The 14536-nt window shown below is 64.5% G+C and overlaps 2 protein-coding genes across 4 annotated transcripts in view; both read right to left on the minus strand.

Annotated features, from left to right (window-relative positions):
* The window catches only part of RASGRF1 (Ras protein specific guanine nucleotide releasing factor 1), a 26593-nt gene extending 15166 nt beyond the window's left edge, over positions 1-11427 (minus strand). Inside the window, exons 1-4 of one of the 3 annotated variants that reach the window (XM_064389708.1) lie at positions 10810-11427; positions 3623-3729; positions 2847-2994; positions 633-725 (exon numbers count right to left, since the gene is read on the minus strand). In XM_064389708.1, coding sequence (XP_064245778.1) covers positions 633-725; positions 2847-2994; positions 3623-3729; positions 10810-11085 — 624 coding nt within the window. In that variant the 5' untranslated portion in view covers positions 11086-11427. The remainder of the gene's footprint in view (positions 1-632; positions 726-2846; positions 2995-3622; positions 3730-10809) is intronic. The other 2 variants (XM_064389706.1, XM_064389707.1) reach the window with 2 other exon arrangements.
* On the minus strand, positions 11179-13621 carry LOC135280997 (elastin). The gene is made up of 2 exons (XM_064389474.1): positions 13526-13621; positions 11179-11574 (listed from the first exon to the last, which is right to left on the minus strand). The coding sequence occupies exons 1-2, from the start codon at positions 13619-13621 to the stop codon at positions 11179-11181; spliced, it is 492 nt and encodes a 163-aa protein (XP_064245544.1).
* Between the last annotated feature and the right edge of the window lie 915 nt (positions 13622-14536).

Below are 14536 nucleotides of genomic sequence, written 5' to 3' on the forward strand. Positions count from 1 at the left end.
GGGCCAGGCAGGGACCCTCGCTCAGCACGGGACAGCCGGGAGGTCCCTGGCTCTGCACCCAGGTGTGTGTGCTGCTGCCTCTTCCTGCTGCTGCCCTGAGCCCTCCAGGCTGGGGATCCAACAACCCATCCAACACCTGGCACAGGCTGCCCACAGCAGCCACGACTGCCCCGTCCCTGAAGCGGTCAAGGGAAGGTTGGATGGGGCTTGGAGCAGCCTGGGACAGGGGTTGGAAGGAGATGAGGTTTCAGAGCCCTTCCTTGTGTAGCTGGGCACCTGCAGCACACCCTGCTCCGTGCCCAGGGCTCCAGCCCCCAGGACAGCTGCTGCTCCCTGTGGGAATGCTGCCGGGCTGATGGCTTTTCCTTGGCCACAATAAAAGCTGTGACAGCCATGGGAACAGAAGCCAGAGGGGCTGGACGTGCAGGAGCCAGCACTGGCCAGGACACCTCGTGTTCCTGGCAATGCTGGGAGTGCCCTGCCAACAGACGGGCTCCCGCCTGGGCAGGGCACATTTCCCTCCTAAAAACCCTGCTGACAGAAGCACCGGCTCTGACACCTCCTTCAGCCCCAGGGGGCGTGTCTGCCGTGCCTGCTGGGCCCCCCGGGTGCCAACCCTCACCACCACCCACCTTCTTGATCTTCTTGATGTCGCTGTCATCGTCGTTGGGCGCGCTGCTCTGGCTGGCCTGGATGCGCTCGTGGTCCTTGAGCAGGGACGCGATCTGTGGGCACAGGGGTGAGCAGGGCCGGGGGGCAGGGGCATCCTGGGGGTATCCTGGGGGTATCCCGGGGGCTTGAGGGCATCCTGAGAGCCAAGGGCACCCCAGGGGCTGAGCACATCCCAGGGGCTGAGGGCATCCCATGGGCTGAGCACCTCCTGGGAACTGAGCACATCCCAAGGGCTGAGGGCATCCTGAGGGCTAAGGGCATCCCAGGAGCTGAAGGTATCCTTGGAGCTGAGGGCATCCCGGGTGCCAGGGAACAGCGTGATCCTCTGCACTAATGACAGACACAGGCACACCTTGTGCTGGGTCTGTCCTAATGGGCATCACAGACTCACAGAGTGCTTCAGGCTGGACAAGCCCTCTGAGATCATCAAGCCCACCCGATCACAACACTGCCACTAAGCCACCACTGTCCCCAGGTGCCACATCCACACGGCTTTTAAACCCCGCCAGGGGTGGGGATGCAATCGGTGGATGAAGCAGGTGGAGAAAGGTGGCAGAGCTGTCAGGGCTCCTCGAGCTGTCACCAACCCCTCAGGACCTCTGAACCCTGCCAGGACCAGCACCTGGAAATCCTGATGGGTGCCCAATCCAAACCCCATCCCTGCTTCCCAAAAATGCCTTCACAGCAACTCAGTAAACACAACTTGGAGAGAAAATGGCAGAGAAGCCTTGAGCATTTGGCCCCCAGAATGTGCAGGCGGGGAGCAGCCCCCCAGGCACTTCCCTCACACGTGGGATCAGAGCCAGCAGCTTTGGTTTCACTGTTTCTCCCTGTACTTTCTCTCCCTCCTCTGCTCACCGCGTGTCCCGGCCCCCACGGCCAAAACCACTTGCAAAGTGACAGGAAAAGGCAAGAAACAGCACATGTGCCATCCAGAACGTGGGAAATTGGGAAAATGTGATCTGGATTTTGATTTTGAAGGAAACAACTTGGAAAGAGGACTTTGCTGGGGGGCGGGAGGGGGAAGATGTCCCATTTTGGACAGAAAGGAAGAAAAATGGTGGAGTTTGGACCATTTGGAAAAAGCAGGAACATACCAGAGCTGGTGACCACAGGCTCATGGTCACTGATCCAGCTTCTACACATCTGTTTCACCTCATTTCATTACATGGATCAGATGTCAGAGGAGATTTTAGGGCCTGTTGTGCACCCCAACACGACCGTCAGGGATTGTTACTGACCTGCACATTTGAGCTCAAAAATTCACAATTTCAGGAAAAGCCCACCATTAGGACAGGCAGAGCCAGGCAGTGAGGGGCACATCCTGCAGGCAGTCGGGCAGCACGGGGATGGGCAGGAAAAGGGGGTACCACTGCCAGGAGCACCCCACAGCACCTCGGGCACTCAGTGCTCTCCCCTGCCGAGCAGCCCCCGCGGCAGGAGCATCACCCCCTGAGCTGCCAGGCCTCTCCTGAGCTTCCTCCTCCTCCAGGTGCCCCAGGGACACGCGTGTCCCGCCTGCTGAGTCATCTGTGCACCTCGGCCTCGTGTCACCCTCCCGCAGCCGGCACCAGGGAGGGAACTGCTGCCGGAGTGCTGGGGCAGGCTGCGGGCAGGGGCTGGCCCCGCAGGGATCTCGGGGCCACAGCACGGGGCAATCCCGGGATCGGGGAGCACAGGGTGCCCTCTGCCCCGCTGGGGTGAGCCCCAGCTCTGGGAGCCCAGCCCCAAGGGACCTGGAGTGCTGGGGTGGCTCCAGAGGGGACGCGGAGAGGGCAGGTGGGACAGGACGGGCTGTGAGACCCCTGCCAACCCCAGCTGTTCTGGCACTCTGGGATACAGAGCCTGCTTTCCTCTCCCACAAGAGACACGCACAGCTCCCCAGCCCTCCCCAGTGCTCCTTCTGGAGTGAACCCCTCCATGCTGCAGCAGCTTCCAGGGACCCTCCCGAGCCCCCACAGGCTCAGCACTGGGGTGCCACAGCCCCTTGCTGCACCTCTCTGCCAGGAAAATCCCCAAGGGAGGTGATGCCCTCGCCCTCCTGCGGGAAAGGAGGGCCAGAAAAGGAGCAGAACCCCAGCAGCAGTGACCCCTGCCCACGCGGGGATGGCACCCGGCCCCCACGGGCCACCCAGGAGCGCCAGTGCATCCCCGGGCAGCGCCGGGCGCGTCACCTCGGCCTTGAGGCGCTCGATCTCGATCTCCCCGTCCTCGATCTGCTGCCGGAGTTGCTTGGCAACAGTCTTCTCCGTCTCCACGATCTGCAGGAGATGGAGGTACTTCTGCATCAGCGCCTCGTGCTCCGTCGCCAGGTTCCTGTAGCTGCAGCAGACACGGCCGTGAGCATCCCTCCCGCAGCCCCTGCCCTGAGCCCCCGCACGGCCCAGCCCCGGCCCTCAGCCCCTTGGGCTCCTCTGCCCAGCCCCGGCACGGCCCCAGCCCCGGCCCTCAGCCCCTTGGGCTCCTCTGCCCAGCCCGGGATGGGGACGGGGCTCCTCTGCCCAGCCCGGGATGGGGATGGGGCTCCTCTGCCCAGCCCAGGATGGGGACGGGGCTCCTCTGCCCAGCCCCAGCTCCCAGCCCGGCAGGGGAGCGATCCGGGGGCAGCTCCTGCAGCTGGAATGCTGCTGCTCCCAAAGGAACCCTCTGGGCAGGCATGGGCTCCCCCAAGGGGCAAACAGAAAGGACAGAGCAAACTCTGATGGAATCACAGCAGCCAAAAAGACCACCAAACACCCACGGCCAAACCTGTGTCACCTGCCACGTTCCAAGAGTTTAAGAAGGACACGTGTGGCACAAGCTCCTATGGGACAGGGGGAGAACTGAGCACAGCCCCCACTCAGCATCAGGCCCCCCAGAAGTGTCCTGCTCTGCCTGCTGGCAGTGTCCAGCTCACCCTGCCCCCTCAGCATGGCTTCACCTGGATCCCACCACAGGGCACGGGGCACACCTGGCATGAGCTATGGCTGCCACCCACTCGTCGCAGTCCTTGGCGTCCTCGGTCCTCAGCTCCAGGGTCTTCTGGTTCTCGTGGTTGAAGTTAACGGTGAAGTAGTGCTGCGGGGGGAGCACAGGGGCACGGTCATGGTCACACCCCAAACTGGGGTCACAGTGACACTTCCCACAGGGGTTATGGTCACACCCCACACAGGGGTTATGGTCACACCCCGCACAGGGGACACGGTCACGGTCACACCCCAAACTGGGGTCACAGTGACACCTCCCACAGGGGTTATGGTCACACCCCACACAGGGGACACGGTCACACCCTGCACAGGGCTGGCAGAAAGCCCTTCCTCACCCACCTGACTACCTGACCCAGCCCAGGCTGCGTCATTGAAATAAACACCTTTGGGAACACCTCAGCACAGTGTGCCCTCAGCACAGCAATGCCACTGGTGATGAAAATCCGAGGGGGAATCCTGCTGGGCAAAGACCCAGCTCCAGGAAAACCTAAATCCACCTAGCCCCAAGGCCAGGGTGCTGCAGTGCTGACCCTGTGGCCACCACCCGCCTGGGGCCACCCTCACCTGGGGACGGGCAGAGGGGCAGGGATGCTGAGCGGGACCCGCATCCCACCCGCATCCACGGTTAACGCCCGGATTAACCCTGGCGGCCCTAGAGGCGTTTCCCTTCCTTGGCGCTGTGCTCCCTGCCTGCATCCCGGCCCCGGGGCACGGCCGGAGCCCCGCAGCCCGGGGGTGACGCCGGGCACAGCCCGGTCCCCGGTGTCCCCCTGCCGGGGCTATTTTTAGCCTCCCTTGACATTTGCAGTGTTTGTGCTAATTGTGCGCGGTGCCGCCGGCTTTGCGCCGCTCCTCTGCTTCCCTGCAGTCTCCAAGGAAACAGGTACCACGCTGCAGTGCCGGATACTGCCCGGAATAACCGGGCTAAACCAAGCCCGCTGGAACGAGCTCATCCTGACATCATCTGCTGCTCTGCTGGGCTTCAGCAGGGACCTGAACTCACGGGTGAAAACTGCCTCAAGCCCAGGGAGCACAGCCTGGCAGCCCCCTGTGCCATGGAAACACCCCTGGCACCACACGGCTCTTCCCCTCCTGTCCCGAGCAGGCCCGGGGGGGCTGGGGACACGGACCCCAGACTGCACAGCAGGCTCTGGGTGAGCCCGGCGTGCTGGGGAGACAGGGCACAGCTGGCACAGCAGCACAGACAGAGCCAGCAGCCCCAGCCGTGCCCACCCGGGGCTCAGGGCTCGGGGTGGCACCCTCGGAGCTCGCCCAGCCCCTCCGGGTCCTGCAGAGGGGGAGAGGGGGCCGGGAGCCCACGGTGCCCACGGGCACGGCAGGGCCCTCCTTCAGGAGCAGCTTTCCCCTTTGGGCAGCAGCTGCAGGGCCCTGCTGAGGATGCAGCTCCTTCACTTCTGCCACGGACCCTCTAAGTGCAGGATCCTTCACTGCCGGTCCTGTGGACAAGCTTTCTCCTTATGGACCATCCCCAATGTCAAACAGCACCATCCATCACACACCCCAGTGTCAGACACCATCAGCCATCCCCACCCCTCCCACGGCCACGCTCAGGCTGCCTGCAGGACACCTCTGGGGCTGCAGCAGCTCCCCAGCGCCCTGGGAAAGCCTTGGGGCTTGTCCAGGGTGAAACAAGGGGTGCAGAGCCCAGGAACTGGGGCAGGCACCTGGAGCAGGAGGCCTGGAGAGGTGCCTGCCTGCCCCTGCCCCCTTCACCCCCCGAGGCACCCCCCAGCACATCAGGTGGGGTCCAGCTCACACCAGGGACTCCCGAGGGCTCTGTCAGAGGCAGCAGAGCCCATGGGAGGGAGTGAGTGCCCAGGGCAGGGCTGCCCTGGCCCAGGGCTGTGAGCCCAGCCCAGCTCCTGCCAGCACCCCCTCCATGTGCTGCTCCAGTTTATCCCCACACAATTCCCAGGAAGTGCAGCGTGCTGGCAAGGAGGAAGTTATTTTATATTTGAATAATAAAACTCCCACCACCTTTTATCTCCGCCTAAAGATGATTCCTCTCTGCCTTAGCAGTGACATGTCACACCAACAACCTGGGAGCACCCCCAGCACCTGCTGTGCCCTGAGCATGGGACCCAGGGACAGAGCCAGACCCATGGACACAGCCAGACCCACGGACACGGCCAGCACAGGCCAGCTACTGGCACTGGGAGCACCAGCATGAGCCCCAGCTCCAGCACAGCCCCAGCTCGGGTCCCTGGGGCAGTTTGTGCTGCCCAGGGCGGTGCTTTGCTCCTCCTCACACCCGTTTTTGGTTCATTTGTCATTTCCATCCCCCCGTTCCCTTGGTGCCCACACAGCCCCCGGGCCGTGTGTCCGTCTGGCACCGCAGGACACACAGCCCCTGCAGCCCCCCGCACCTCGGGCATTTCACAGCAATCCTGCCCGAAATAAGGACGCGGGAGCGTTCCGGGTCACCAAGGGGAAGGTGAAAGCGCCTCCGGGGGCACCCCCAGCCCCACCGGGTGACAGTCACCCGGCTGCCCCGGGCCACCCCGGCCCCGTGACCGTCACGGGCTCCCCGCGGGCCCTGCCTGCTGCGGGGGTGCCGTTCCCGAGGCCCCTGATGTGCACAAAGGCTCCGAAATAAATTCAAATAAGCTTTAAAGCAACACGTTATTTCCAAAGTATAACATCGGCCTCTCTCAGAATTTTTTAGAATTTGCAGAAGGGCGTTTTTCAGCCTGAACAACCCACCAGAGCCCCTGGGTGGCTGTGGCTGAGGGTGGGTGCTCTCCCAGCACCCCCACTCTGGTCACTGCACGTGTGAGAGCGGGGGGACACGAGAGAGGCACCCCAGCATCAGCAAAGCAGTGAGTGTCACCTTCCCTGGCTTTGCTGTGCCTCACAGGGGGCTGTCCCCCCCAGGGATGCCCCACCAGCCTCGGAACTGCTGCCCTGCAGATCCACATCCGCCTGTTTGTGAGGCTGATGGTTATTCCAGCTGACACAAAGGGCAAGAGGAGGAGAATTTTCCTGCTCTGGATGGATGAGTCTAAAAATCCACAGCCAGCCATGGCAGCTTTTAACATCCCTGACCTACATACTATGTGCTCTGGGAAAACAGGACCTCAGAGTTGGATGCTCCAGCAGCTCATTTCCGTGCTGACAATAAGAAAAAATATCCCAGAGGCTGCAATTTCCCCTCTTTGTTTCACTATGGGCTGTCAGGATATTTGGAAATGGATATTAGAGGTGAGCATCACCCCTGTGGAGCAGGCTCTGGAGTCATGCACAGAAATATTCGTAAAATAATTAAAATAAATCCATTTTTCCCTTGATTTTATCTGGTGATGCAGCAGGCTTGGCTGGGACCAACACTGTGAGCATCCCCCTCACTCAGAAATCCCCACATGGCATCACTCAATACACTAATTAATTAAAAACCCAGTGTCACCCCAATGCTGAGGAATGGTTCAGGTTTAAGCCCACAAATTATGATTTATAGTCTCCAAATATCAGACTGCCTGGAATGACATTGAGGGAGAAGAATTCTCACTGCCCCAGATGGGTGATGCTCACGGACCTGGGACATCAGTCCTGGAGTTTGGAACAGCCTGGGGGCCCCCTGCTCAGGATGCCCATGGCTGACCTGCTCAGCCCTGCTCCACTGGCAGGGTCTGGCCCCCCGAGCCCCCTCCGCAGCCCCCCGGGGGCACCAAGGGGGACCCCGGGCAGGGATGGGCACAGCTGGGTCCTGTGGCCCCCCTGCTGCCCTCGGAGCGCTGCCCAAGCTCTGGCACTGCCAGGAACGGCTCCACCAGGCCTGGGGCTGGGCTCTGGGGCAGCTGGAGCTGCTGGGCTGGCAGGGGCTGCTGCCAGCCCTCAGGGATCCAAATGTTCCAGACTGCCAGTGGCTCAGGGATGGGGGCCACAGGACAGGCTGAACTCGGTGCTCCATGGCCCCATCCCAGGAAAACGCTCTGGAGAGGGGAGGGAAATCCCATCCAGGGGCAGTGCGTGCTCAGGAGCAGCCCAGCTGGGGACACAGCTCAGCTCCCGAGCCTGGAGCCGAGGGCTCCGCGCCTGACTCAGCACCACGCTGGCCCTGTCGAGGGCTCCAGCCCAGGAGCAGCCCATGGCACTGGGATATGGCTCTGGAACCAGCCCGGGCTGCCCGGGGCACTGTGCAGTCCCCATCCTGGAAATGCTCAAAAGCTGTGTGCATGGCACACCTGGGGCACGGAGCTGCAGGGGCACCTCGGAGCTGCTGGGGCAATGTTGGGCTCAGAGGGCTTTTCCAGCCTTGGTGATGCTGGGACTCTAAATGCAGCTCCAGGCTGGATCCATGGAGCAGACCCAAAGCAATTCCTGGTGTGCCAAGGAGAGCCCTCACCCACACTGGGGTGTTTTTGTGCTTGGGTTGGATCAGCTCTGGGCCTCGCACCTGCTCAGCTCCTCTACCAGGATCTCACCCTGGCCGTGCCCCTCCCGCCTGGGGCACCCCACATCCTGCCCAGGAGGGGAGAGCACATCCCAGCTCTGACACCTCAGGGGCCGGGAGCAGCAGGGCTGGGCTGTGCCACGGCCCAGACCCCACAGCAGGGGAAAGGGGGCTCGCTGCCAGCCCGGCTCCCCCAGCACCTGCTGCCCTGAGCAGCCAGGGCACAGCCCCCAGCCCACAGACCCTGCCCCAGGCCACAGCCTGGCCTCACCCAGCAGGAAATTATCTTCCTCATCCAACTGGTTGGAAGGAAAATTCATTTCTGGAAAAACAAAACAAAGTTTCCAGAGGCAGCAAAATCCCGCTTTGGTGTTCCAGTTTTCCACATGTCTTTGCTCCCTTATTCTCACATACACCAGTGCTAAAATTCACTGTGTTCCGGGGAAAAATCCCCCCACAGCAAAATATGTGTGCATCAAAAGGGGGGGTTTGAAAGCCCCACCTCTCAAAGTTTGTCCTCTGCAGAGAACTGGGAAGCTGTCGGGCTGCACTCCAGCACGGAAGGAATCCAAACCTGGAGCTCCCCTGCTGCAAGGAGCACTGTCCTCAGAGCTGGAACTGCACGGATAGACAAACACCCTCAGAACACCGCTAACTGGGATCACGGGCAGTGCTGGAAATTTCCCCGGCACCTTCCCTCTGGAGGCTGCTGGCAGGGCTGGCTCTCAGGGAGGCTTTCCCTGGCGCGGGGGCACAGACCCTGCCCAGAGCGCGGTGTGCCACGGCTCGTCCCGCCCGCCGGGCTGCGGATCTGCACCATCGACATTCGCCGCTTATCTCATCCCTGGGCCATTAATTAGCTTGCAGAGCAGCGGGCATCCAGCGCTCCGGCTTCCAGCCCCGCTTGGCCTCGGGAACTGCACAGAATTCCGGGCCAGGCGCTGAACCGCGGCAAATCCATGCGCAGCCGCGGCAGGAGCCCCCTGTGCCAGCAGCCCCTGCCCAGCGGGCATCAGCACTCTGGGGGCACTCGGGACTGGAGAGGGGCTGTGGCAGCCTCCCCACGGCGTTTGCAGGGGGGAAAAGCCCTCCTGCACAAACACAGGGCCCAGAGCCTCCATCCCCAGCTTGATTCCAGCCTGGCAAGAGGGCAGATTGCAGCCTGGCTGGTAAACTTCATGCAAGCTGAACTAGGAGCACACAGCGTCTGTTCTGAAGGGGCAGCAGTGACACCCACAGCAGTGTGACCCCCTGCCACTGCAGACCCCCTCGCTGCCACAGCCCCCGAGGTGCCGCTGCTGCAGCTGGGCTGAAAGGAGCCCCAGCTGGGCAAAACCCACAGCATTTTCCTCTCCACAAGGAAATATTCCCGTGCTCCGAGCCAGGAGGGAGGGCATGTGCCAGGGAGCAGTGGTGCTGCGTGCCTGGCTCTCTTGGCAGGGTTTTCCAGGTGCCAGGAATAGCCAGAACCGGGGGCTGGTTTCCCCCCGGGCTGCCCCATGCCCCGGGGTGCCACGCTGCAGTCAGCACTGCCGGCGCCTCCCCGGAGCTGCCAGGCAGTAATTATGCAAGCCCTGCAGAGCGGACCCACAAGGCGCGGTGCCCCCTACACGTGCCCAGCCCGGGGTGGTGGGGCCGGGACCCCCCCGCTGCTCCCCCCCGGGGCCGCTGTGCCACCCACGGGCACACGTCCACGCTCCACACACCACCAGGGGGTCAGAGGGTGAGTGCTGCTGGCTCCTGGCCCCGCTGGTGAGACCGGGGGTGGCTCTGGAGCGATGGATCGGGATTTGCCCCCGCAGATGGCAGCCAGCCCTTGTCCCCCTGCCCGGTGCCATCCCCTCTCTCCCGGCTGCTGCGGCGCACCCCAGCTCCGGCAAACCACCCCAGACAAACACGCCAGGGGCTGCCAGCCTCCCTGCCGTGCTGCTCCAGGAATGCCCTGGAATACCCAGCTGGGAAGGGCACAGGCGGTGGAGAAGCCCACCCCTGGGGCCCGTCAGGGGCTGACCGCAGCAGCCCTGGGGCTGGGGGACACCTGGATTGCCCCCGGCTCTCGCAAGGGCTTTAAGGGCTTTGGTGTTTCCACGCTGATCGCCCGCAGCCAGCGGCGGCAAAGGACACGGAGCCCAGAGGGGGGCTCGGGAGACCCGCACTCTGCCTTTCCCCCGCCAGGATGGGGATGCAGGTGCAAAGCGCACACGTGGCGAGCGGAGCAGGGTGAAATCTGCCTGAAAACAGGGCCCTGAGCTGCCCCCGCCGGGCACCGCGCAGCCACCGCAGGCTGCTGGCACCGCCGGGCCGGGGCAGCTGCCGGGCAAACCGGGGCACGGAGGGGCAGGCGGCGGCTGGGAGACAGCGGGGCCGCCCCACGGGAGCCCCGCGGTTGCCCCGAACCCCAAAGCCCGAGCCCGCCGGGCCGGGGGGACGCGCGGGGGGCGCGGGGCTCTGCAGCGCCCAGCGCGGCCGCTGGGAGGCGCCCCGCAGCCCCGCGCTAATTACCGGCGGCTAATTAGACGGGAGGGGGAGCGGGGGTGCCCCGGGCAGAGCCCGACACCCCCACGATGAACCCGCCCGCTGCTGCGGCGCTGCAGCCCCGGGAATCGTCCCCCTTCCACCACACAGACCGGCCTCATCCTCAGCTCCCCACCCCGGGCGCGCGTGGGGCAGGTCACGGGCGCCGCAAGCTCCGGGGGTGGGGGGCCTGGACCCCCGCGGGGCATCCTCCCTCCCCCTCCGCGGGCTCCCCTTGTCGCCCACCTGCTTCTCCAGGGAGTCCTTAGCCGAGAGGGGGGGCTTGGGGGAGGGCGCGCGGTCGCAGACGCAGCCCTCGAGCAGGTAGAGCCCCGAGGGCCGGGAGCTGGAGTCGGTCTCGAAGTAGAAGAGCATGTTCTGGAGCAGCGCGAACCACTTGGTGTGCCATTTCGTGTTGTCGGCGCTCCTCTTGCTCAGGTATCCGCGCCGGGCCCCGTCCTTCTTCGCCAGCAGCCCCAGGTGGGCGACGTGCCCGTCATTGAGCCGCATCCCCTTCTGCATCCTGCCGGCTCCGCGCTCACATGGCCCCCGCCGCGGGCGGGGCCGCGCCGAGCCACCCCCGCCGCCCCCGCAGACCCCGCGGGCCCCGCAGCATCAGCGGCCCCCGCTGCCCCCGGGGAGCCGCCGGGCGCTCATGCCGCGGCCCGGCCCCTGAGCCCCGGTGTGCCGGTGAGCGCCGCGTCCCGCACCCGCCGCGCCGAGCCGCGGACGGGCGGGGCGAGTGACGGCGGCGGCACCGGGGACCGTCAGCGCCGAGCGGAGCCGCGCCGAGCCGAGCGGAGCCGAGCGGAGCCGCGGCCCTCCTTCGCCGCCGCTCTCCCGTGCCTCCTTCCCTGCCGCCGGCTGCGGGGGTGGTCGCGCCGCGCTGCGCTCGCCGGGGCCGCCCCCGGGCCGCGGGATGCCGGGGCCGCCGCCAGCACCGGCACCGCCAGCTCCGCACCGAGAGAGGGAACCCTGCACCGAGAGAGACCCCCACACCGCCAGGGAACCCTGCACCGAGAGAGACCCCCACACCGCCAGGGAACCCTGCACCGAGAGAGGGACCCCCGGGCCGGGCAGGACCCCCAGCACAGCCAGAGCTGAGACAGCTCCAGATGCAGAACCCCCAGAGCAAAGGGGACCCCTGGGCACACGGGACCCCAGGGACAGCCGGGAGGGACCCTAGAGCCGATGGGAGCCCTGGGAAGTGGATCCCAGGCCAGAAGGGACCCTTAGGCAGGGAGGCAGGGGAAGTGGCACCAGCAGGCAGAGCAGAGGGTCCAGTTTCTCCATTTATTTCAGTTTGTCTCACTCTTGACCCCTCTTCTCCATCCTGGCCTTGTGTGCCCTGCTGAGCCGGGCCAAACTGGGAGCTGGGCACTGGAGAGCTGCAGCTGCAGCCCGTGCAGGGCAGGGAGTGCCCTGGTGCCCCTGTAGCCCAGGCCCTCCTACAACCAGATGGCACAGTGACGGGCACCGAGTGTGCCACCTGCAGCGTGGCACGGCAGTCCTGCAGCAGAGCCAGCCCTGACCTGAGCCCCAGCTGTGACAGACCCCTACAGACAGGGAGGACAGCCCTGGTCACTGCCTCTATTTCTGCTGAAAACGCTGGCAGGGCTCCAAGGAGCCCGGTGAGGTCACAGGTTGCCATGGGAACGGGAGGGAACAGGCTGGAATTGGGAAGGGTGCTGGCACTGCCAGCATGGAGCTGCTCGGCCTGGGTACTGCTGGAACACGTGCCCATGGGCACCTCGGGGGACACGGCCCGAGGCCTGCAGTCCCCGGGTCAGTGCCAGAGAGGGGCTGGGGCCACCCCTGCCCCTCACCCTCCCACTTCTGCCCCTGAGCCAGCTGCAGGTGGATCTGCAGCTCCAGCACGGCCAGCTCCCCTCCGTGGCCGGGCTCTGTCCCTCCCCGTGTCCCCAGCCCGTCAGGGAGGTCCCACGTCCCCTGTCACTGCTGCAGCCCCGCCTGGGCTGGGAGTGCTCCCAGCACAAAGCAGAAGGTGCTTCCTGTGCCAAGGCTGCCGCGTGTGAACGGTGCAGTGGCACAAAAGAGACCCTTTGTGGCAGCCTGAAAAGTCCTGGATGAAATAATAGCTGGGAAGCTGGCATTAATAACAATAATAATAATTGTATAATTACTGTAGGGATGGGAGCTGCCAAGCCCTCTGGCCATGGGGATGTGCCTGGAGGGGCTGGGGTGTACCAGGCGTGAGGAGTGCCCAGGGACAGGCCCAGTGTGCCACTGCTCACGGGGTGAGGGTGCCACTGCCCTAAGGACAGCAGCAGCCTGGCACTGGGGACAGGCAGCACTGGACTGAGCTGGGCTGGGGCCAGGCCCAGCCCCTGCACTCCCAGCGGTGCTGGTTCAGTTCTCCCGCTCTGGAAGATACAGAGGGTGATGGAAACATCACTGAGAGCTTCCAGGGCTCAAGCCATGGAAAGTTTGATTCCTGGCACCAAGGGAGGTGGCATCCATCAGGAGAGGGGTTTGCAGTGTGCCCTCCTGGCCCTGCAGCCAAGGGAAGGGTTCCTCAGCCCTCAGAGGGCCAGCAGGCCAGCCTTGGCGTGCTGCCCATGGGACAGGGAGTTTGCCCACAAAGATCACCAGGGTTTCCAGGTGCTTTGATTGCTGTGGTTCCTTTGCTCCTCACTGGGGTGTTAAACGAGGATGGAAGTGGCTCTTGTGGGCACAGCCTGAGCAGGACCTGACCCAAGGGCACAGCTGGCACAGGGGAACAAGGGGCCTGGGAGGCTGCAGGGCAGCTCTGGAAGTGGGACAGTCACCATCAGAGACCTCTGAACCCTCCGTGATGGGGGCACCAGGGCAGAGCAACCACTGAACCAGGAGGGAGGAGGCGCAGGAGCAGGGAGCTGACCCACGGCGTGCCAGGGTCTCAGTCAGGATCACTGCCCTGATCCCCCAGGGTGGCACAGGAGGAGCCTCTCGGTGCTCTCACCCAGAGCCTGCTCTCCTCTTGGGGCTGGAACAGAATCTGGTGCACCAGGGCAGGGTGGGGGACGCCCGCTGAGGCTGGCAGCTGCATCCTCTCCATGTCAGCCCAGACATGTGCCACCAGTGCCACCACCAGCACGGGTCACTCCCCGTCCCTCGGGTCCCTGGGGCTGGGCAGGCTGGGTGCCACTGCCTGCAGTGCTGGGGGCACGGGGGTGTTCAGGGAGGCTCCTCACCAGCTCAGGGAGCTCACTGGGGCAGTTTATCCCTCGGCACCACACCCTGCGCCGGGCCCGGGCTGTGCCCAGCCCCGGGGCAGCCCCGCTGCAGAAATCACCTCACTGCTGACACGTTTGAACGTCAGAGCCCCGGGACTGCGATCATGCGATGCACAATTGTCTCAGCAGCCCTTTGAACCGCTAAGCTGTTCCTGGGAATGTCAGCGCGGGGATGACAGCCTGGTAATGTGTGCCAGCAGCTCTCTCTCACTCCTGAGCCCATGGAGAGGGCTCTGACACCTCTCCCAGCTCCTGGCTGGGGTGCCAGCTCCCTCTCCCGAGAGATGAGGGGAGGGATTGCCTCCCCACGCTGCAGCAAGGCAGGGCTTGCTGGGCTCCTTTTGCAGGTACAGGACCTCATCAGGCCCATCCATCCCATCCCCTGTCTGGCTGCCTCACCTGGCTCCAAGCTGGGCACGCCTGCCCAATGGAAAGTGCAGGTGGCACGGCTGGCTCACCCGGGACCACCTGTCCTGGGGCTGGACACGCCGTGCCCAAGCAGGGGACCCCAGGATCAGCCTGGGGGAGCCAGGCCAGCGCTGCAGCTGCTGCCAGCACCCCTGGGAAGGGCCCTGCTGGGCTCCTGCACACCAAAGGCTGTCGCTAATTAAGGATGTAATACCCAGATCTCTGGAACTGACTCATTCCTTACTGCCACCAAGAAATCCTTTCTCCCTGGCTCTCCAGCAGCCAGCTGGGAGCACGACGAGGCACTGGGGTACCTGCTCAAGGAGCTG

The sequence above is a fragment of the Passer domesticus genome, chromosome 14, assembly GCF_036417665.1.
Source record: "Passer domesticus isolate bPasDom1 chromosome 14, bPasDom1.hap1, whole genome shotgun sequence".
Classification (NCBI taxonomy): Eukaryota; Metazoa; Chordata; class Aves; order Passeriformes; family Passeridae; genus Passer; species Passer domesticus.

Coding starts and splice junctions, on each gene's coding strand:
- LOC135280997 (XM_064389474.1), bottom strand. CDS start 13,621: ATGGAGAGGATGCAGCTGCCAGCCTCAGCGGGCGTCCCCCACCCTGCC. Junction 11,575..13,525: donor AAGAGGAGAGCAGGCTCTGG/GTGAGAGCACCG, acceptor CTCTCGGTGCAG/GGTTCCCTGGCGGTGTGGGG.